General features: G+C 38.6%; 2 protein-coding genes across 2 annotated transcripts in view; one reads left to right on the plus strand and one right to left on the minus strand.

Annotated features, from left to right (window-relative positions):
- Window positions 1–2,826, plus strand: part of CEP70 (centrosomal protein 70) — an 89,476-nt gene extending 86,650 nt beyond the window's left edge. Inside the window, exon 18 of the mRNA XM_028099251.2 lies at window positions 2,149–2,826. Within this exon, the coding sequence (XP_027955052.1) occupies window positions 2,149–2,210 (62 nt within the window). The 3' untranslated portion in view covers window positions 2,211–2,826. The remainder of the gene's footprint in view (window positions 1–2,148) is intronic.
- A 7,905-nt stretch (window positions 2,827–10,731) lies between these two features.
- ESYT3 (extended synaptotagmin 3) overlaps window positions 10,732–24,050 on the minus strand; it is a 49,372-nt gene continuing 36,053 nt past the window's right edge. The window contains exons 17-23 of the mRNA XM_028099231.1: window positions 23,519–23,668; window positions 21,316–21,812; window positions 20,547–20,645; window positions 19,900–20,031; window positions 12,992–13,097; window positions 12,112–12,161; window positions 10,732–11,757 (exon numbers count right to left, since the gene is read on the minus strand). Of these exons, the coding sequence (XP_027955032.1) occupies window positions 11,721–11,757; window positions 12,112–12,161; window positions 12,992–13,097; window positions 19,900–20,031; window positions 20,547–20,645; window positions 21,316–21,812; window positions 23,519–23,668 (1,071 nt within the window). The 3' untranslated portion in view covers window positions 10,732–11,720. The remainder of the gene's footprint in view (window positions 11,758–12,111; window positions 12,162–12,991; window positions 13,098–19,899; window positions 20,032–20,546; window positions 20,646–21,315; window positions 21,813–23,518; window positions 23,669–24,050) is intronic.

Below are 24,050 nucleotides of genomic sequence, written 5' to 3' on the forward strand. Positions count from 1 at the left end.
GGGGTTGTGAGTTCAAGCCCCACACTGGGCAGAGAGCTCACATAAAAAAAATAATAAAATTAAATTAGAAGAGGAAATGAGGTTTAGTAGAAGATAAGGGAATGAGTAAATTAAAATTTGGTAAGAAAATGAATAAATGAAAAGAAGCATCTGACTGGAGTATCTAGCCTGGTAAACATAAAGGAAGTTTTGTGGTCAGTTTTATGTAGACTGTGGAAGCAAGGGAGACAGTGACTGAATGTGCTTTAGGCATGCTCATATGTTTGAAAAGATCATAGCAAGGGAAAATGTAATTTGAAAGCTAAACTTAAGATGAGACATTAAATTGTAGAAATGTGTTGCCTCATATCCCGAAGACCTTAGTTTCATAGAATAATATGATTTTACTTGCTTTGGGGTAGCAGTTAAACAGGGAAGTTCTCATCATTAATAAACATTTTAATAGGTGTGCAGGTAGCACTTATTTTAGAATCCTATAGAAACTTCCTCTCAGATACTGTGACACTCAGCATGGTTCATGGGGGATCATTTACTTCAAGAAGCCATGTCTCCCTGCAGATGAACTCTGTATTTATGTCACAGTTGAAATCCTGGAATTAAAAATGACACTTAACATTGGGAAAGTTAAATCTGATTGGCAAATATAACTGTTTTTATTACTAGATGTCATTTTAAGCATCAACTACAGAGTGTTGTACTGAATACCAGATGTGGAGAAGGACTTTTTCTCATATAAGTGGTGTGTTAGCTGAGGATATTCTCATATTAGCCAAGATCCTTCTCTACAAGGTTCATTTATAAGGCAGAAATCTCATTTAGTGAGAAAACAGGTGTGATTTCAGAATGGGATTCAGGGAATAACATGATCTTACTCTGATGCAAGGTATGAATCAAATTCTCTGTTGTAGACTTGCTTGTATTTTTTTCTGATATCTTGACACTTTGTAAGTGGATCTAGACAAGTATTCTGACTGAAGTCAGGAGCTTAAGTAGCATGGGCTATACATTTAGGTTAAAGGAAAAGGAACCAAAATTCAGCTAAACATGGAGGAAAAGAGGTAGAACCTAAGGAAACATGTTTTATATAAAGGAAAATGAGTTTATAAACAGTGGCCTAGCAGAATAAGGTAGAAAAAAGTGTTAAGAATCTAGAGAACTTGCCACTGGGGCTTGTAGTGCTGGAGCCTAGATAATGAGAGAAAAGGACCTTGCTTCTCCAGTAGCCAAGAGCTTTCAGACAGTGAATTTAACAGGCTGGTTGGAAGAAGACAGTTTAGAAAGAGAAATCAAATTCACAAAGAATCTGGCAGAGAAGAACCTGAACTAGTTGATCTAGTAAGCTGGACCAGACTAAGCTCTTCAACACATTGCATCTGAGATTTGTACTTTGCCTTACACTTTTTATTTTTATTTTTATTTATTTATTTATTTATTTATTTATTTTTTAAGATTTTATTTATTTGACAGAGAGATAGCACAAGTAGGCAGAGCAGCAGGCAGAGGGAGAGGGAGAAGTAGACTCCCGCTGAGCAGGGAGCCCGATGTGGGGCTCGATCCCAGGACCCTGGGATCATGACCTGAGCCAAAGGCAGACCCTTAACGACTGAGCCACCCAGGCGCCCCTGCCTTACACTTTTTATTATGTAGATATATTTCATCCTAAAAGGTAGACCTAAGAATGATCCTACTAATGAGAAATTTTCCCAATAGAATTAAGGAGAGGACTGTGTTCCATGAGAAGAAATCATTAAGTGCTCAGACAGGGACCCAGAAAAGAGACAGCTTTCACCTAGGATTTCATCATGTAGGCTCACCCATGTAATTACATAGATTTAAAGCGGCAGTGACATAACACAAATGTGGCCAGTAGGATCGCTTAATAAGAGCACACTGCTAAGGGAGATTATTATCAGAGTCAGAGGATACTTGTAAGTATAGGGTAGGTTTACAAACAGATGCCCTATGAAGCATCTGTGTCTGAATCAGTGACACTCTTATCATCACTATTAGAGAAAAATTTCATGTGCATAAAAGAGCTAGTGTTGTTGTCTTTGCGTTTGAGGTTTGCTTTGCATAGAGATTCTCATTTCATCTGAGCCTATCACTAGATAAAGCTACTCTTTCCTTATTCTTGTTTTTCTGTTACAGAAATTGATGATTTGGATGCCATTGTACCTGCAGTAAAGAAATTAAAAATACTTTCATACTGAAAACAAATCAAATCATTTTTACTGTGTAAATTGCATTCTTAACATTCTGAGTATTTTATAGGATTGATCTTGCTTTGAGACAGGGTTATAAATGTATTTACTCTCAGAATCCACCCCCTTCTTAGTATTGGGTCCTTCCCATCTATATTTTTATTAACTTTGAGATTCTCATATAGAAAACATTGTAAGCTAAAGTGTAAGTTGACTTTAAGTCCTTTAAACATTTCTTAAGCAATTCTTCAGTGCTTAGAGTTTAAGACTGTTTTAAAATATAGTGTGTAAGTAAAACAGAAACTCAGAGAGGTTGCAAATAATAAAAAGGTTGTATTTAAGTTGAGGGTTTAGTGACCGTTTTGATTCTGGGAACAAGGATTGCCAGTGGCTCTCTCGAATTCAGCCAATAAGAACCTATTGCTTTCCTGGCAAGGAAATGGCACATTCTATTAAGTTATCCCTCATGGCACTTGCCTTTTCAAAGCAGGAGGAAGAAAAGAAGGAAAAAATGTTTTATCATTGTGTTAGGATAGGAAATGAATTATGAGCTAATATAGATGAGTAGATAGTAGTCTCTCATTAAAAAAAGTATCTTTTTGCAATCTTGTAATATACTTTTTATAAGGACATGAAATCTTAAATAAAGTTTTTGTGAAGAATTTCCAAATATAAGTGTCCTCAGTGACTTATTTATATTATGCACAAATAATGAATCATATTTTCTTACAAGGCTGAGCCTTGCTGCATTTTATTTTATATAAGAATACTTTTCTTGCTGCCTTCTGCTTATTCTCTGTTCTCAATATTTAGTCTTGACTTTTTAAAGGGACCAGTGTTACCGCACCCTCCTCCCTCGTCATTCTTTTGTAAGTAGCAGGCCTAGTCTCTTTCTAGATTTAAAATTCTTTGTTTTGTTAGGCTGCCGTTACATTTCTAAACTCCAGCCCATAATTTGTGAAAGAATCTGTGTCTTTGAGGGTTCAGTAGAAAAAGTAATTGGATATTCAATAATGTAAATACTCTGAGTTGATTAGATTACTCCAAGAACTTGCTATGAGGCAGTTTGTAAATCTAACAGTACTTGAAAGGAAGAAATGTAATTTAAAAATTATGTTAATTTAAATTTTGTTAGCTAGTTTAAGAGCCTCTGGTTAGCTCTTAGTTTAAAACAGGTTTTCAAACTCTTCCTCAGAGGCCTCGGAGTTTTTTTTGGAGGGTCACTGAGTGCCACTAGGAGGAAGAACTGCGGACTCTGTCAGATCTACTTTTATCCAGTTTTAATTATTTAAAATATAAGTAAAGTACTGCAATTACTGTTTCGCTTCTTTTTTAAAACATTTTAACTGATACATAATTGACTAATAAGCTGTACATACTTGAAGTATACAGTTTGATAAGTTCTGATGCACACACATATATACCTGTGAAACCATCACCATAATCAAAATACTAAACATACCTCATCTCTCCAAAAGTTCTCTCTTTGCCCTTGGTAATCCTACCGAGCCCCCACCTACCCCTAAGCAACAACTGATCTGCTCTCCCGTCACTATAGACTCATTTGCATTTTATGGGATTTCATGTAAATGGAATCATACAATTGATTTCTTTTTTTGTCTGGCCTCTTTTACTCAGCATAATTATTTTGAGATTTTTGCATGTTGCACTTACTAACAGTTCATTCCTTTTTATTGCTGTGTAGTATTCTGTTGTGTGAGTATACCACAGTTTGTTTATCCATTCACTTACTGATGGAGATTTTAGGTATTTTGAGTTTTTTACTACTACAAATAAAACTGCTATAAACATTCATGTTGTTCAGATCCTGGTATGGACATATACCTGATATCCAGTGTCTTGAAAACTGTTTCATATATTTTGTCTGTTCTTTGTTTTGCTTTGGTTCTGGTTGGTACAGGTAGAAAGGTAAATTCAGTTTCTGTTACTCCATTCTGGTTAAAAGTGGAAGTTTAGAAGTATTAAGTCTGAAAATATATAGGGTTTCTTAGGTTGTCTTTTCATTAGTTTTTCTAATTTTAATTGCATTGTAGTCAGAGAACATTTTTTTTTTTTTTTGGTATCAAGTCTTCAGGCATTTGTTGAGACTTTCTGATTTTCTATGTGATGAAATTTATACATATTCCACATGTTGCTTAAAAAAAGGCCTCATCTCTATTTGATATATACTGCTATTAAATCGTTTAAATTTTCTTCATTTCTATGTTTTTTTGTCTTCTTGATTTGTTAGTTTATGGGAGATACTAAAATTTCTCTGGATTTGTCAAATTTGTTTTATGTATTTCAAGCCTATTTACATGTACTTATAAACTCATAGTTGATAATATCTTCTCAGTTAATTATTGCTACTCATGCATTTCACCTTGAATGCAGGTTTGTCCTTTCTTTTAATTAATAGTTGTTGGATATTTTCCTTTTTCATTTATTTACTAATTTTGTTTATTGTAAAATATAACACATGCTAAAAAGGGTATAAACCATAAATGTCAGGTATAATGGTGAATACCTATGCAACAATAAAAAAAATAGAACATCACCAGCACTCCCAAATATACCCCCCCATGTCGCTTCCCCCAAGGGGTAACTATTAGCCTGACTTAGGTTAGTCTCTTCCTTTTTTTTTTTAATAAATAGCTTTGCCACTTTTGTATATGCCTAAACCAGGATAGTTGAGTTTTACCTGTTTTTGAACTGTATAGAAATGGTGAATCATATTTTTAATGTTTGTTCTTTGGTTCAATATTATTTTTATACTATTGATCCATGTTGTTGTCTGTTGGTCCAGGTTATTGTTTTCATTGGTGTCTGGTATTTCTCTATGAATATTACACAGTCCGTTTGTCTGTTCTACTGGCAGTTGATATTTGGGTTGTTTCTTGTTCTTGGCTATTGTGAACGCATCCTTTATATGCATCCTTGTACACTTGTGTGCAAGTTTTCTAGAATCAATATCCAAGAAGTAAAATTACTGGGCCCTAGGGGAAAACACTCGTGTATACTGCTACAGAGGCTGTGGACTCTACAATTAGAGGTAATATATTCCTATAGATAATGATGTCAGTGGGGCTTTGGGGGTTGTACATTGTGGCAGTTTTGATAGGGAGTGTTTACCTTCAACTTCAGAAGAAAATGCCAGACTGTTTTCCAAAGTGATAGTACCAGTGTATACTGCCACCATCAATGTATGAGAGTTGCCACTTTTCCACATCCTGACCAATTGTTGGTAAGTCAGATTTTCAATTTTTTGCCATTGTAGTATATAGAGTTGTTATTATGGTTGTAATTTTTATTTCTGTGATTACTAATGAAGTTAAGCATCTTTTCCTTTGTTGGCCATTTGTATTTCTTTTTTTAAAGTGCTTAGATATGTCCTTTGTTCATTTTTCTGTTGGACTACAGACAGACTACTCTGTCTTTTCATATTGATTTGTAGGAGTTATATATTTTGGACATGAGCCATTTGACATTTATATGTATAGCAAATGTTTTTTGCAATTCTGTGTCCTCTTTCCATTTTCCTCTACAGTTGATTGTTGAACAACGTGGGGATTGGGGGGTGCCACCCTGCCCCCCATGCAGTCAAAAATCTATGTATAACTTTTGATTCCTCAAAAACGTAACTACTAATAGCCTACTGTTGACCAGAAGGAAGCCTTACTGATCATGTAAGCAGTCGGTTAACACACATTTAGTATGTTGTGTACATTCTGTGCTGTAGTCTTACAGGAAAGCAAGCTAGAAAAGAAATGTTAAGAAAATCATAAGGAAGAGAAAATCATTTATAGTCCTGTACTGTATTTATAAAAAAAAATAATCCACATAAAAGTGGACCCATGCAATTCAAACCCATGTTGTTCAAGCGTCAACTGTTAGGTTCTTTTTCTGAACTGAAGAACCCAATTTTAGTATAGAGATGTCTGGTCTTTACCTTTATAGTTCTTATGTGTCTTATGAAGTCTTTCCCTAGTCGCAGTTGTAAAGTTATTCTCCTATGTTACCTTATAACTGTATAGTTTTGCCTTACACATTGAGTCTAATCACCTAGAGTCGTCTTTTTTTTTTTTTAAATGAAAGTAGAGTTGGCATACTGTATTACATTGGTTTCGGGAGTACGACATAGGGGTACAACAACTCTACACATTATAATATGCTCACCACAAGTGTAGCTGCCCTCTGTCACTATACAGTGTTACTAAAATACCATTAATTGTATTTCCCATGCTGCCCCTTTCATCCCTGTGACATAAGCATTCCCTAACCAGAAGCCTGTACCTCCTACTCCCCTTCACCCATTTTGCCCATCCCTCCATCCCCCTGCACTCTAGCAACTACCTGCTCTCTACTTATGGATCTGTTTCTGCTTTGTCTGTTCCTTTGTTTTGTTTTTTAGATTCCACATATAGGTGAAATCATACGGTTTTTGTCTTCCTCTGCCTGAATTGTTTCACTTAGCATAATACTCTTTAGGTCCATCTATGTTGTCTCAAATGGCACAATCTCCTTTGTTTTTACAGCTGAATAATACTATATTGTGTATATATACCATATATTCTTTCCTCATTTATCAGTGGACACTTGGGTTGCTTTTTTTAAATTTTGCTTTTAACAATTGTAAATAATGCTGCAGTAAACATAGGGTACATACGTCTTTTCAAATTAGTCTTTTAATTTTCTTTGGGTAAATACTCAGTAGTGGATTTACTGGATCATATGGTATTTCTACTTTTAATTTTTTGAGGAACCTCAGTGGCTGTACCAACTTACATTCCCATCAGCAGTGGACAAAGGTTCCCTTTTGTCCACATCCTTGCCAACACTTGTTACTTCTTTTCTTTTTCATACTAGCCATTCTGACAGCTATAAGGTAATATCTCCTTATGGTTTTAATTTGCATTTACCTGATGATTAATGACATTGAGCATCTTTTTTTTAAGTAATCTCTGCCCCACATGGGGCCTCCAACTCATGACCCTGTGATCAACAGTCACATGCTCGGGGCGCCTGGGTGGCTCAGTTGGTTAAGCAACTGCCTTCGGCTCAGGTCATGGTCCTGGAGTTCCGGGATCGGGTCCCGCGTCAGGCTCCCTGCTCAGTGGGGAGTCTGCTTCTCCCTCTGACCCTCCCTCCTCTCATGTGCTCTCTCTCTCTCTCTCATTCTCTCTCTCAAATAAATAAAATAAAATAAAATAAAAAACAGTCACATGCTCTACTGACTGAGACATCCAGGTGCCTCTGATGTTGAGCATCTTTTCATTTGTCTGTCAGCCCTCTGCATGTCTTCTTCAGAAAAATGTCTATTCAGGTCCTCTGCCCATTTTTTTAATTGGATTATTTGTGTTTGGTGTTAAGGTGTATAGGTTCTTTGTATATTTTGGACATTAACCCCTTACCAGATATATCATTTGCAGATATGTTCTCCCATTCAGTAGGTTGCTTTTTTTGTTTTGTCCATGGTTTCCTTTGCTGTGCAAAAGCTTTAATTTTTTATTTTCATTTTTATTTTTTAAAAATATTTTATTTTGAGAGAGAGAGCTAGAGCATGCACTAGCAGGGGGAGGAGAAAGAGACTTAGAATCTTAAGCAGACTCCATGCTGAGCACAGAGCGCAACACAGGGCTCAATCTCACGACCCTGAGATCATGACCTGAGCCAAAATCAAGTCAGACAGAAAACTTTATGTTTTGACGTGCTTCCAGTAGTTTAATTGCTTTAGTTTCCATGCCTGAGGAGACATATCCAGAATAATGTTGCTAAGTCCAGTAACAACAAGATTACTGCTTATATTTTCTTCCAGGACTTTTATGGTTTCATGTCTCACATTTAGGTCTTCAATCCATTTTGAGTAATTATTTTTGTGTATGGTGTAAGAAAGTGGTCGTTTCTTTCTTTTGCCTGTAGCTGTCCAGTTTTCCCAGCATCATTTGACATTCTAGGCTTTAGTAGTGGGTTTATTGTGATTGTAAATATATTTAGAGGTCTTTTGACCAACTTCTTTGGTTTTTTTCCTAATTATCAATTTTTTCCTGTACTTTTTTTCTTTATTTTTGGGGGGGGTGGATTTTTCTCTATTACTTTTTCTTCTCCACTGTTGATTTAGAAGTTTTATAGTTCAGCTCTATTGATTTTTCTATTGTTACTCTATTTTATTGATTATCTTAAAATTTTAAATATATGCTTAGGGTCCAATCAGCAGACAAACCACGTTGCATATGTAGCTAACAGGAAAATTTAAAACAAGAATTGCTAATTAGTAAAAAGTAGTTAACTACTATGAAAGGGGATAAAAGAGGACTCTAGGAGGTACAGAATGGCAACTGCAGAAAGTAGATACTACCCTCAGGGATAAAGGAGAGTGAAGAAAGAAATTGTGAAATTTGGAAGAATGCCTTCCAACTAGGCTGAGATTGAAAACTTTGAGGAGAGGTTTGGCGGAAGAAGGAAGTAGGAAGAAGCCTACTTGTGGCAAAAAAAAAAACGAAACAAGATGAAACAACCCAACTTGCTGGCTGGTGCTGAACCATGAAGGCCATGGTTATGGTGGCAGAGCCCAAGGACATGAGCCAAGGAAACTGTGAGGGGTGCTTCCGTGTCGGAGAACAGCCTCCACACAACAACCAGCTAGCTGCCATGGAAAATAGCACATTAGTAGAAAAAAGAAAAGCCCTTTTTTCTTGCTCCTCTGGCCTTGCAAGTGTCTCTCCAATGCCCTGTACTGGGAAAGGCTGACATCAAGCCCCCTGGCAGAGACAAGTGTGGTGTCTCCTGAATCATCAAAGGACGGCAAAGATGGGTTGATTTGGAGCCGAGAGGTGATAAGATAGTAACTGACCCAAATTTATCTATAATTTATTTTTAAAATATAAAACTATCTTTAGTTTCCTAAATAACGACCTGATCACTTTAACTTTCCACTGAACCAGGCTCTTGTCCCTTTTTAAATGTTAATACCAGCATTTTAGTGCCATGTGTTTTTGAACCCAGTTTTTGCAAAAACTTTTGGTTGCTTGCCTGTTTATATTTTGTAAGCAGTCAAGACTTAGGTTAACACTTTGTGGATTTCTTTGCTCCCCATTGTTTCCCATGTACCACTTCTGAATATTATACTTTCTTTCTTGCTGAAATACATCTTATGGCCATTTTTCAGTTTGATGTTCTCGTGTATTTTATATTTTTAAAATTCCAATTTTATTTTATAATTTTGCCCATGAGCTTCTTTTAGTGGGAATTACATGCTGCAGGGGTCCCACATGTGCCCTGGATGGGCCTGGCAACTCTAACGGCTAGTTTTGTGGTTGCCTGTGTCAGGGCTTCACGTGATTGTAGGTTCTAAACCAGTTTTCACATTAGTTTCAAGGTTTGGGGTTTCTATTCCAAGTCAGTTGTGTGTAACCTCAGACCCTGTGTTCCTGTAGGACAGATTAGTTGACTGCTTCCACCCACTGTTGACAGCCAGTTCCTTGTCCTCATTGGCAGCCAAGGTGTTTTCTGATAAAAAAACTTTTCAGGCTTCTTGTCCCTTACACAAGCCTTGCCTTCTGTCAGTGTATGCTAAAATTCTGGTTCCTGTCAACACTTAAATTCCCCTACAACTCCTATACACTGCTTTAAATTTCCTCTTTGGACCATCGCCAGGAAATTTACGTGTGTTACTTCTTAATCAGCCATGTTTAAAATAAATTCTGTTCCTGGTTTAAGTAGGTTTTCTCTGTGTTTGGAAGAGGAAGGGATAGGTTTTCACTTGTTGGCCATCTTAACCAGAAGTTGTTTTAGGTTTGCTGATATTAAGGATGTGATACATGATGCATTCCCTTATATGTCTCTGATGCTTTACCATTTTCAAGGCACATGTATTTAGTGAGCATTCCATTGCCATTGTGAAGTAGACAGGACAGGCATCAGTTGCCTGATTTTGTTATGAGAATCTGTCACTCAAAATAGAAATGTTAGCAGAAACAAATTTTATTACACATCTACCATGTACTTAGCATAGTCTTGGATGATGGGGATTGAAAATCAATTACAGTAACTTCAACTGGATGGACAGTAAACAAACATGAAATTTCAAACACAATATGCATAGTTGCTTAGTATGTGACCTTCATAGGTATCTAATAAGCCTTTTTTAAAAATTAAATATTACAAGGCAGGGAATTACTAAAAAAATCCACAGCATTGACAGTAAATGCTGTAGGAGGTGGGGGAGAGGCCATTTCAGTGTGGACTGGCATAATAGAGGTGGGTTTTGAGACAAGGCTTTTGAAGAGGATAGGATTTGAGTAGGCAGGATATGATATATAGACTATTCTGGAATAGAGCACCTGCACATAAAGTAGTAAAACACTGGGGGCTAGACTGTTAGGTCTAAAGGACAAATTAAGGATTGGGTTTTATTCGTCTAGAAAACAGGAAATCATAGATAATTTATAAGTGAGAGTAACATAACAGAAACTTTAAGATTAGTTACCATTCTTCGGAAAAGCAGCAGTGAAGGCACTGGGGGGGGGGGGACAGGAAACTGATGGCAGGGGCTGTTGCCCGAGTGAAGAGAAAAGGATGCAAGCTCAAGGGTAGCTCTAGGATAACATCAGAGAGGATAAGAATATTTGGTGTTATAAAGTTTGAAATGCAAAAGAGGCACTTGTTTGTGCAATTTACATATTTTGCTTTTAAATGCTATTTAGGTGAACCAGCCATGTCTTAGAAAAGTGGAATAGAATTGCCAAACTATCTGAGAGACAGACAAGAAGCTCCTTTTTCCTCTGGCACTAACACTGCAGCATTCTCTAGTGCTCTGCTTTGGGAGTGGAGATGTAGACCTGGGCTTGGGGTTTGGTTTGCTTTTTTCTATGGAAATGATGCCATGTGCTGGAGTTTGGGGCCAGGCCATCCCACATTGGAGTATTTAACTCAGGGTATTTAGGTATATCACTATAACATTGTTGCCATCAGAAAAGTACATTTTAGTTCTACAGTAGATACAGGAACAAATTTCCAGGCAGCGAAGTACCAGAGGTGGCAGAAGGACCAGAAGGGCTTAGGTAGTGTTGGCTTTTGGCCCTTTTGGTGTGGGTCATTTTTTATTCCCATAAAAGAAGCCTCTTCCCTTGGTCAGTCACTTCCCAGGAATACTGGTAGCTGCTCCAGGAACAGACCTCCTTCACCCCTTAGGTCTGAGACAGGACACTTTTGACACATACATTTGGGGAAATCCCAAGTTATATGGTATGTAATTACCTACATAAAAAAATCACCACTGAGGTTCTGATAATTTATTAGGTATGAATACCCCCATTTCTTTCTGGATTTGGAGAACTAAATCCAACTGAGAGAGGACAGTACTTGCTTTTATATATACGTTTACCTCTCCCTAATATTATCCAGTCATGTACTTAAATTTCACACAAAAATGTATGTATGTATTTTCAAATGGCTGTTCTGATTTAAATTACAAAATATACATATGTACACATTTTACTGTAAAGGTGGTAAGGGTGCTCATCAACTTCTGGGCTGTCCATCTGGAGTCAGCTCATACCTGTAAGACAGTTGGGTTTGGACTTGTGTTAGTATCGAGAGTGTGTTGTGGTGGCAGCATCAGGACAAGCAGCCTCGTCTAGCCAGCCTAGGCCCCTGCGGGACAGGGAGAACCCATCCCTTTGTAAGTCGACCAGCCAGGATTAAGGCTAGAGCTCATAGAGGTCTGTTAGGTAAGTGAGAACTGCAGGCAGAAAAGCCTTAAGTATAGGTTATAATGTGTCTCCTTCCTTGATAAGCAAAGAAGTGGACATGTACTGAAAAAGGAAGAATTTTGGAGAAAGATTATGTGCAACTGTCGGAGACAATGTCTTGAGTACCAGATTAATGTGATAAAATGAAAGGGCTCACTTACCATCGTGAGAAGCCCTTAATCAGATCCTCTTTTGATAAGTCAATCAGTACCTAAACAAACACAAATAATCAGTTTCCTTCCAAAAACTGCATTAAATGCAAATATATTGGGACAAATGGAATTGATCGTAAAAAGGGCCTCCTTGGGTTTCAGTTTTGAGCAGGAACTCTTTTTCTTTTAGCTCTCAGCATGGAACCTCTCCAGAAGGGCAATATAGACACTGACCTCAGCGTACTGGGAAAAGGTGAACTGCTCTTTGGAGTTAAACCTCAGAATTTATAAATGCTACTGAAAGAGAAAACAACTCGCCTTTACTCATGAACTGATTCGTAATTTTAAGCAAGACACCCTAGTTGCCTCAACTGTGTAAAAATGAAGATAATTTCACCTACATCATAGAAGTAGGATCTTAAAAAGATGATTATAAGAAGGTCTATATTAAAGTACAACTGCAATGTATTGTACAAATGTCATTCTTTTTGTCTGTCCTTGGCATCTTCCTGAAGATTATATTTTCTCTACTTCTACTTAAAGTAAAATCCCGTCTCCACAAAAATCTTGACATAATGAGACCCAAGCTTCACACAGTGCTGTATTTATCAAAACAATACTTAATAGATGTTCAAATACTTGTGCAATGATGAGTTTGGATAGATTCTCCAGTTTGTTAAAATAGTGTTTATATTAATTTACATGTTTTACTTTCAACCATATTAAAACACACACACCCAAAAACCTCCCAATGAGTCTCTAACGTCCTCCAAGCCAGTTCTGGTTAACAGCCAGATGATCCCATCAGAATTTCTGCAAGGTGTTCCACCAATGAACTCCAGTTAGAGTGCCAGGGGGACAGAGTACCAAGAGTCCCTCTTGTACTTACTTTTCCTAGCTCCTTCCTTCTGTGTGAGCCAAGTGGCCTACTGTTTTTCACTGCGACATCTAGTGACCTCTTCTTTACTTCTTCCATGGGAACAAAAAATTCAAATCTTTAAGATGCAAAAAGTCAGAAAGTGAGATTTACTTTTTTTTATTTACATATTTTAATCATTTTTGTTGAAAATCTGGAGTGTTTGATCCATTTTCCTACTTTTAAAACAGAAGCTATAGACTATTTAGGGGACCGTGTAAAACATTTGGCTCATAGCAGATATTCAGTGCATCATTGTTACAGGTTATCACTGTCCTATGCTAATCGCAAGCCGTGGACGTATTAAGAGACTGCTTGCCTCTCTGTGAAGTGCCTTGGACTACTGTGCTCTGGGGTTTCTTACTTTCTCTGAGCCTACCCTGGCTGCCTTTCTTTCAGCTGCCCCTTCTCACTCTCAACAGTGCTTGCTCATGGGACCACCTCCACCCCTACCTCCATTGTTTTTTCTGACCAGCTAAGGACTAGGATGCTGAAGAGTCAGCTGCAGTGGAGTTTCGTAGAAAATAGTGGCCCTTCCCTCTTCTGCCTATGGAGTAAGGCAGAGGAATCTTAGTGTATAAGCTTTGTCATATACTCACAGGAGGCCACTGGAATCCTTACTTCTAGGTTATGTTTTTGAGGTACGGGAACATTAGTTTCAGGTGTTTAACAATGATTTGATATTTGTATATATTGCAAAATGATCACCGCAAGTCAACATCCATCACTATACATAATTATAAAAATTTTTTCTTGTGATGAGAACTTTCAAGATCCATTCTCCTAGCTACTTTCAAATATGTAATACAGTATTATTAAATATGGTCACCATGCTGAACATTATATCCCCATTACTTCATTTTATAAGTGGAAATTTTTTCCATTCGACCCCCTTTACCTATCTCTACCCTCCCCACACACACACATAACACCAGCCACCAATCTGTTCTTTATATCCACGGGCTTGGCGTCTGTTTTTTTGCTATCCTTTATGGGCTTTTTGTTTCTTTTAGATTTCCACATATAAGTGACATCATACAGTAAGAGTCTTTTTCTGTCTGACTTATTTCACTAAGCATAATACCCTAAAGGTCCATCCATGTTTTTGCAAATGGCAAGGTTTTTTTTTTTTTTTTTTTTTTTTTTACGGCCAAATAATATTCCATTGTGTATATGCCACATTTTCTTTATCCATTCATCTATCAGTGGGCACTGAGGTAGCTTCCATGCCTTTTCTATTATTGTAAATAATGTTGCAGCAAGCATGGGAGTATTGTATGTGTTTTTGAATTACTGTTTTCATTTTCTTTGGATAAATATCCAGAAGGGGAATTGCTGGATCATATGTTCTATTTTTAGTTTTTTTTTTTTAAAGATTTTATTTATTTATTAGAATGAGAGAGAGAGAGCAAATGAGAGAGGGGAGGGTCAGAGGGAGAAGCAGACTCCCTGCTGAGCAGGGAGCCTGATGCGGGACTCGATCCCAGGACTCCAGGATCATGACCTGAGCTGAAGGCAGTTGCTTAACCAACTGAGCCACCCAGGCACCCTATTTTTAGTTTTTTGATGAAACTCTGTACTGTTTTCCATAGTGCCTGCACCACATTCCCCCCATCAGTGCACAAGGGTTCCCTTTCTCCACATCTTTACCAACACTTTGTAATAGTCATTCTCATAGGTATGAGGTGATAGATCATTGTGGTTTTGATTTGCATTTCTCTGATGATTAGTGATATTGAGCACCTTTTCATGTGTCTGTTGGCCATCTGTATGTCTTTGGAAAAATTTCTGTTCAGGTTCTCTGTCTTTAAACCAGACTTTTTTTTTTTTGCTTTTGAATTGTATAAGTTCTTTGGATATTTTGAATATTAACCCCTTATCAGATAAATGGTTTGCAGATATTTTCTTCCATTCAGTAGGTTCCCTCTTCATTTTGTTGACAGTTTTCTTTGCTGTGTAGAAACTTTTTAGTTTGAGCTAGTTGCACTTATTTTTGCTTTTGTTGCCTTTGTTTTTGGTGTCAAGTTCAAAAAATCAAGTTCAATGTCAAGGAGCTTATTGCCTATATTTTCTTCTAGGAGTTTTATGGTTTCAGGTCTTACATTCAAGTCTTTAATCCATATTGAGTTTATTTTTGTGTATGATGTAAGATTGTAGTACACTTTCATTCCTTTAAATGTGGCTGTTCAGTTTTTCCAGCACCATTTATTGAAGAATCAGTCCTTTCCCATAAGTTGTCATATTGACTATTGTCATAAATTAATTGACCATATATGTGCAGGTTTATTTCTGAGCTATTTTGTTCCATTGATCTTTGTGTCTGTTTTTATGTGAAAACCATATTGCTTTGATTACTGTAGCTTTTTAACAGAGTTTGATATCAAGTAGTGTAATGCCTCCAGCTTTGTTCTCAAGATTGCTTTGGGTTTTTTATTGTTCCATATAAATTTTAGGATTTGTTCTATTTCTGTGAAAAATGCCATTGGAATTTTGAAAGAGATTGCATTAAATCTGTAGATTGCTTTGGGTAGTATGGACATTTTAACATTAATTCTTCCATTCTATGAGCAGTAACTATCTTTCCATTTATTTGTGTTGTCTTCAGTTTTTTTCATTAATGTCTTACAGCTTTCAATGTACAGCTCTTTCATCTCCTTGGTTAAATTTATTCCTAGGTATTTTATTCTTTTTGATGCAACTATAAATGGTATTGCTTTCTAATTTCTCTGATAATTCATTGTTAGTGTATAGAATGCAACAGATTTTTGTATATTGATTTTGTATCTTGAAGCTTTACTGAATTTGTTGATTAGTTCTAATGGTTTTTTGGTGGAATCTTTAGGGTTTTCTATAATGTCATGTCATGTGTGAACAGTGACACTTTTACTTCTTCCTTTTCATTCTGGATGCCTTTTGTTTTTCTTGCTTAATTGCTCTGACTAGGACTTCCAAAACTAAAAAGGTGGCAAGAGTAGGCATCCTTGTCTTGTTTTTGATCTTAGAGGAAAAGCTTTCAGGTTTTCACCTCTCACTCAGTATGATGTTAGTTGTGGGCTTGTCCCCTATGGCCTTTATTACGTTGACGTACATTCCCTCTATACCCACTTTGTTGACAATTTTATCATAAGTGGATACTAAATTTTGTCAAATGTTTTATTTGCATCCATTGAGATGAACATACGATTTTTGCTAATTTGATGTTTCATATTGATTTGCAGATGGATACTGAATCATCCTTGCATTCTGGGATCCCCACTTGATCATGATGTATGATCCTTTTAATATATTACCGAATTCAGCTTTCTGATATTTTGTTGAAGATTTTTGCATCTATGTTCATAGAGGGTCTGTAGTTTGTTCTTGTGTCCTTGTTTGGTTTTGGTATTAGGGTGTAATGCTGGCCTTGTAAAATGTGTTTGGAAGTGTTCCCTCTTCTTCTGTTTTTTGTTTGTTTGAAGAGTTTGAAAAGGATGGGTATTCGAGTGTTTGGTAGCCTTCATCTATCTGGTCCTGGACTTTTTGTTTGTTGGGAGATTTTTTTTTTAATTTAATTTTATTATGTTAATGACCATACATTACATCATTAGTTTTTGATGTAGTGTTCCATGATTCATTGTTTGCATGTAAACACCCAGTGCTGCATTCAATACGTGCCCTCCTTAATACCCATCATCTGGCTAACCCATCCCCCCATGTTGGGAGATTTTTGATTACTGATTCAGTCTCCTTATGAGTAATTGGTCTGTTCAGATTTTCTATTCATTATTCAGTCTTGGTTGTATGTTTCTAGGAATTTACCCATTTCTTCTAGCTTGTCAAATTTGTTAGCATATAATTTTGTTCATAGTGGTTTCATGATCCTTTCTACTTCTTTGGTATTAGTTATAATGTCTCCTCCTTCCTTTCTGATTTTGTGTGTTTTCTTGATGAGTCTAGCCTAAGGCTTGTCAATTTTATCTTTTCAAAGAACCAGCTTTTAGTTTCATTGATCTTTTCTATTGTCTTAGTCTCTATTTCTTTAATTTATTTCTGCTCTGATCTTTATTTCCTTTCATCTGCTAACTTTGGGCTTTCTTCATTCTTTTTATAGTTCCTTGAGGTATAAACTGAGATTGTTTGAGATTTTTATTGTTTACTGATGTAGGCATTTATTACTGTGAACTTTCCACTTAGAGCTGCTTTTGCTGCATTCCACGAATTTGGCAAGTTGTATTTTCCATCTGTCTGAAGATATTTTTGATTTCTTCTTTGACCTGTTGATTGTTCAGTAGCATGGTGTTTAATCTTTACATACTTGTGAATTTTCTGGTTTATTTCTAGTACTTGATTTCTAGTTTCATACCATGTGGTCAGAGAAGATGCATGATATAATTTCAGTGTTCTTAAATTTATTAAGACCTGTTTTGTGACCTACATATGATCTATCTTGGAGACTGTCCCATGTACACTTGAAAAGAACCTCATTGAGGTTCTTGTGTATATTCTTGAGGTATATTGTGTATATTCTGCTTTTGGATGAAATGTTCTGTATCTGTTAAATCTCAGTGGTATAACATGTCATTTAAGGCTGATATTTCCTTACTGATTGTCTGGATGATCTACTATTGATGTAAGTGGGGTATTAAAGTTCCCTACTAGTGTTGTATTGCTACTTCTTCCTTTAGGTCTGTTAATACTTGATTTATATATTTAGCTGTTCCTATGCTGGGTGCATAAATATTTGTAAATGTTAGATCCTCTTAGTGGATTGACTTCTTTATCGTTATGTAATGCCCATCTTTCTTATTACAGTCTTTGTTTTCAAGTCTTTTGTCTGATAGAAGTATAGTTACCCCAGTTTTCTTTTAGTTTCCATTTGCTTGGAATATCGTTTTCTATCAGTTTGTGTATGAAATGAACCTCTTATAGACTGCACATAGATGGGTCTTGTTTTTTTTTTTATCCTTTCAGCCACTCTGTGTCTTTAGATTGGAGAGTTTAATTTATATTTAAAGTAACTATTGATAATTTATATTAATAGTACTCAATGCCATTTTGTTGTTTTCTGACTGTTTTGTAGTCCCTCTCTATTCCTTTCTTCTTTCGCTCTCTTCCATTGTGGTTTTATGACTTTCTTTAGTAGTATGCTTAGATTACTTTCTTTTTACGTTTTGTGTACCTACTATAGGTTACTGCTTTGTGGTTACACTGAGGCTTACGTAGAACAGTCTTTAAGCTAATAATATCTTAAGTTTGAAAGCATTCTAAAGCTTTCACCCAGACCCACCACATTTTACATCTTTTTATATCCCTTAGAACTAGTTACTGTGGTGATAGTTATTTTTAGTACTTTTGTTTTGTAAGCTTCATACTGGCTTTATACGGGATTAATCCACCACCTTTACTATATATTTACCTTTACCAGTGAGATTTATACCTTTATATGTGTTGTTACTAATTAGCACCCTTTCTTTTCAGCTTACAAAGTCCCTTTAACATTTCTTTTAAGGCCAGTCCAGTGGTAATAACTAACTTAATTCTTAATGGCAACTTTGCTGGACAGAGTATTCTTGGAAGTTTTTTCTTTCAGTACTTTGACTGACTATATTGTGCCAATCCCTTCTGGCCTGCAAAGTTTCTGCTGAAAAATGTGCTGATTGTCTAAAGGGGTTCCCTTAATATGTAATGAGTTTTTCTCTTGCTGTTTTTAAGATTCTCCCCTTACCTTTAACTTTTGACATTTTAATTATAATGTGTCTTAATATGGGTCATGTACTCACAAGAGGTCTCCGGGCTCCTTACTTCTAGGTTTATTGTGAGAGTGGAGGTTGCCAAGTCTGCCCTCCAGATAACCTGGTCATATCTTACTGTTACAACGTTGAGAGAGAATTACTAAACAGGTTTGTCACAAAAGCCAAATGTCAAACCTTTCCCTCCTGTGTTCCCACATAGCAATTGTGAAATCCTTTTATTTGAGTGCAAAGTCTTTTACTTGCGTGGCTCTAGAATATAGGATGGTGCCTGGCATAAAGTGCTCGATAAATAATGAATAGATTCTCTTTCCCACACCCTTTCTTGATATCAGTGAACTCCAAGGGAAGCCAATGAACTCCAAGTGAAGCTCTTAAAGGAAAGTATTAGTTCTTAGACAAGGCCCAAAGAGGGCTCAATGCAACTCTTTTAAAATGAGTAACTACTGACCAAGATAAGAGGAAATGAAAATGATCAGGTATATTATCTTCCCAGGCTGGTTAGAAATGGCTTTTGTTAGGATTCTGAAGCAGAAGGAAGCAATAAGGAGATTTTGACTTCTTGACTTTAAGTTGACCTCAAGGTACAGAATATTTCACATAAGACTTGCTATACGAGACCCATCAAAAGCAAGAAATGTGATTAGAATCTATCAGTTGTGTGCCCAAGGACATGGGTGGACAAGTCAGGGGAGGACATCTGTTTCACTTGCCACCTATGCTTTGTTGCAGAAGGGAAGACAGGCCACAGGGCTTGGAGCTTCAGAAGAAATTTTAGGTCTCTGGATTCAAGATATGTTTTTAACTGCTACTTTAAAACAGAGTCAGAGAAAACATATTTGGCCAGATTTAAATCCTTTTACTGCTAAAGAGGCTTCATTTAAACAGAAAAAGTAGGAAGCAGTTCATAATCAGGAACATTTTAGCTTCTATGAGCAAGAAAAGTTGGTAGCTGTTTTGCTAAACTGCCCTGGCAGTCCTTTTCTCCGACTAATGTATAGAAATTTCATGAAGGCATAGACTGTGTTATCCCGAGGCCCACAGACCTAGCCCTTCCCAGCATCGGGCAGGCTTGCCAGGCACACAGCAGGTACTCAGCAAATACTTGAATGGTAAGAAGACACTCTAAGCAGGGCAGTTTGGTTCACTTACGTCTCATCAAACAGGGGTTCCAGGGTCTTCCGTTTTACTGAGGTCTTCTTACGACTTGCCCACCTCCTCTCCGGTAACAAGTAGACACGGACATAGGGATCAGCTCCACTGCTGGTACAGGGTGTCAGGTTTCTGATTTGGTTTCAAAGACATTAAAGAAAAAAGTTTTGAAACACTGAAAGGACTCTTTTGGAGAAGGTTGTACTAGCCATTCAACTTGAGATGGCTTGTGGATAAAAATGCCCTGTTGTCTAGACCAAAAAGCAAAAGTCTGCAGAATTTGGAGGATAAAACATCAGATGCAGGATTTTGAAAACATGTGTTTTTTAAAGTCCGGAGTAGAGCAAGTACTTCCCATCTAAAGGAAATTGGAGATTCCCACTTGAGAAAAGGTACTGGCTCCAAGTCCCCTCAGACAGTTTTTGCAGTGGTTATATTTAAACAAAGCCCTTGGCTCTGGAGCCCGCCCATCGGCATCACTGAGGACCTTGTCATTCACCGCATGAGGCCTTCACACCTCACTCCTTCCTAGTGTATTACTTGTCTGCCTCAGGGATGCCCACCCCTACCGTTACTTCAAGCACCTCCACTCTTCTGTTCACCTGATGCTCCCAGAGGCCTTTCCCCCGGCCCCAGCCCCCCGTTACCTGCAGCCATTGATGAGCACGCTGAGGCAGCGCCGCAGACACACGTAACGCACAGTGAGCTGAACCTCACCCAGCCTCCGCTGTCTGAGCTCCCCGCCTCTGTAAGGAAAGGGCTTGTCACTTCCCTTGCCATTATGGGTGTTGGCCTCTCCCCCAGCCCCTAAGACAGAAGCACGCCCTGCTTTAGGCGCATAGAGCTGTGTGGGTTAATAATTCTCAGTGAGGTTCCTTTCAGTCAGAAGTCAGTTCCATCCATTCACATGTAATTATCCTACTTCACAGTAGGAAGAACATGAACCCTGGAGTGGGATCTGCCTTTATACCATGATTTCCTCTGGGACCTTCGGTGAGTTATTTGACCTTTATGATACTAACTTCTATCTCCTAGGGTAATTGTGAAGATGGAATTAAATAACATGCTAAGCTCATAGTTAACAATAAATGGCAGCCATTGATGATCTATTTCCACATTCTAAGCTTTCCATATCATCCCAGTACACTTGAGAATTCAGGAAATGTTTCTGTGGTAAGGAACCTTAACAACCGAAGCCCAGCACCTGTGTTACTGTGGGAACGCACTTTCTCTCTCTCTCTCTCTCCCTCCCTCCCTTGCCCTGTGTTTCTAGCATATACCATGCTGCCTCTCATGAAGCCACTTTTTAAAAGACCAGAACTTGCAAAGAAAAGTGAGATCGTATCTACTTTTCCATCCAGGAATGTATTTTTCACACAGGTCATTGTAGACAAGATTAAGCAGAGAGGTGCATACTCAATGTTGAGGCCGATATCTGTCAGGTCAGAGCAGGAGGAGGCCAGGGAGTTGAGCGAGTACATGCTGGGAGCCAGCCTCTTGGGCGGCCATGCAAGTGGGGAGGCAGGGCATTTCATGGGTCTGGGTGACTTGATGGGCCCTGGAGAGTGGGGGCCTGGGACAGTCAGGAAGATGGTGGCCGAACTCTTCTTCTTCCCCAAGGGCTCAGAGAGCCCTTTGGCACTGTCCTTGCCTTCGGGCTCTGGGCCTATCTCTTGGGACACAGGCTCGGTGGCAGCAATAGTGGTACTGGGGGCTGTGATAGTGCTCTTGGAGGTTTCTTTGGTATCAGAAGCAGAATCTGGAGGGCGTGGCAGATCTGCAGGGCACTCTCCCTGGGATGGGGCTTTGGGATCCTGGTTGGTGTCCACCTTCTTAATGAACAGAGGACCTTTCTTTAGGGCTTCAGGTCCTGTGTATGGGCTCCCCATCTCTCGTTCTTCCACACGCAGGAACTGCAAGCAGATGACAGGATTATGGGCTGGGCCCCCCACATCCACTTTCTCTTCCTCTGCTCTCACCTTAACCTCTGGGAAATGGTTCCTTCCTCACTGCCCAACCGAATGGATTTCTCCCCACCCCACCCCCATATCTTCCTTAACCTCTCTCTGCCCCTGGGTCCCTGTAACCAATTATTCTCTTTTTCCCTTACTACTGCCTCAGTAGTGAGTCTTCATGAGGACTCAGTCCTGGCCCCCACTCACACTGGCTGGTGGGGACCTGGCTCATTCTTAGAGCATGTACTGTCCCTCTATGCAAAGGACTCCCAGAATCTACACCTCTACCTTAACCTTCACGTATATCACACACTGCCTTCTGGATAGGGCTCTTTCCAGCTGTCACCCTGTTCACCATTGCTTTCTCTAAAATGTGTTTCCTGTCCACACACACCTCTGTGCTCCTATAACCGAAGTTTCAAACCCCAGCCATTGTGTTTCTCCCCCCCCCCCCCCCCCCCCCCGTCATCAAGACCATTTCTAGGGACTTCCATTTCTAGCACTATAGTGATCAAAAATTCTGAAAAGCCTCATTAAGGATGACTAATAAAATGAAACAAACATCCTTTTTAAATGCATAGGATGACTAATAAAATGAAACAAACATCCCTTTTAAATGCATAGCCAAAGTTACAAGAAAGTAAGGAAAACCCCTAGGGTTACTGAAAAATAAAGGCTAAGCTTTCCTAGGGTCATTTATCAACCTTGAAAAATCCAAGGGGTAATAAGGAGAAGAGGCCTCGGGTCAATGTGAGGCTGAGAGCTGAGGCATAGGAACCATGAAGGTGGGGTCTCTTTAGGGGAAAAAAAGTAGTCTAGGATAAACATTCCACCCCCCACCCCGGAAAGACTGCTAAGAAATATGTCCATCTCTGCCTCTACCCTGCTGGGGGAACTGAAGACTTTCCTGAGACTATGGCACCTGACAGGACTGTCTTATATGAATTTTGGTTCATATTTATACCTGTGGAATCTTGAAACCTAAAATTTAAAAATTAACCTAAGAATGGACCCAGTTTGTAATGCCCCCAAAGTGCATAGTTATAGCAAAACAAAACCTCCCTGGAAGCAAGCAACCTCAATCTAGGTCACAAAAGAACACTCGACATATGTTTGCAACCCAGGTCACCGAACATAGAAATGAGTCACCCTGAAAAAGCATCAACAGATACAACAAATATCAAAATCTAACTCTCAAGGTCTTCAGATTATAGAATTCACAGACACATTATAGCATAGGTATTTTCAGATGATTAAAGATGGAATAGAAACAGACACAGTGGATTTGGAAAAGATAGAAATGAAAAACAGCCTTTGAAATAAAAACCATGAATATGTAAAGAAAAGAATTAGTGGTCTAGAAGACGGACCTGAGGAAATCAGAATGTAGCACCAAGAGATAAAGAAATAGAAAATATGAAAGTGAGGTCAGGTAGGGACGGAGGAGACGGGGGGAAGGTCCAGTGTAGGAGTTCTAGAGTGAAGGATTAAAGGAATAGGAGAGGCAATATCTGAAGCTGACAATGTTCCAAAGTTGATGAAAACTATGGATCTATTTCCTAGCTTCTCAGCACAGAGCAGGTACTCAGTGCTGGGCTAGTCCATCTGGTTCCACGGCCAGAGCTCCACCCCTCACCTACCCTGGGGAACGGGGAGAGATTTACCCGAAGCACCAGCCTCATGGAGATGAGGCTGTCCAGGCCTGAGCGGTCCAGCTGAAAGCGCTGCTCAAGGGTGAGGTCTGTGTGGGGTAGAATCTGGCACAGGGGGAACTCCAGCACTCCCAGAGCACACTCCTGGTCATCATCTAGCACCTGGCAGGGGGCCAGTCACAAAACAGGAGAACCAAGCCCCACACCCGCCACCACCTCTCCCTGGGCCCCATTCAAGTCTAAGTTCACTTCCGTAAGCATGTCCTGCGCTGCTCTCGGCCTCTGGTGCTGCCTGAGAACCCGGGACTAGGCCCAGGCCCCTCCCCTGTGTGCAGTCAGGGTAGAGGCAGTTAGGAGCTCTATGAGGCAAGTGCGTCAGATGCCCAGTCGCAGGGGCTTTAGGGACTGATGGGCTGAGGGCCTTAAAAGATCCCAGTTCGGCTGTTTGTTGTTCAAGCTTTCATGACTAAGTCACTGTTTGAGCCTCTCTTTGCTTCTGTGTGAAATAAAGAAGCTATCTCTCTTCCACAGATCTTTTGTGAAG

This window comes from Eumetopias jubatus, unplaced genomic scaffold (genome assembly GCF_037043125.1).
Source record: "Eumetopias jubatus isolate StellerSeaLion01/CBP00866 unplaced genomic scaffold, mEumJub1_p1.0 scaffold_1, whole genome shotgun sequence".
NCBI classification, from domain to species: domain Eukaryota; kingdom Metazoa; phylum Chordata; class Mammalia; order Carnivora; family Otariidae; genus Eumetopias; species Eumetopias jubatus.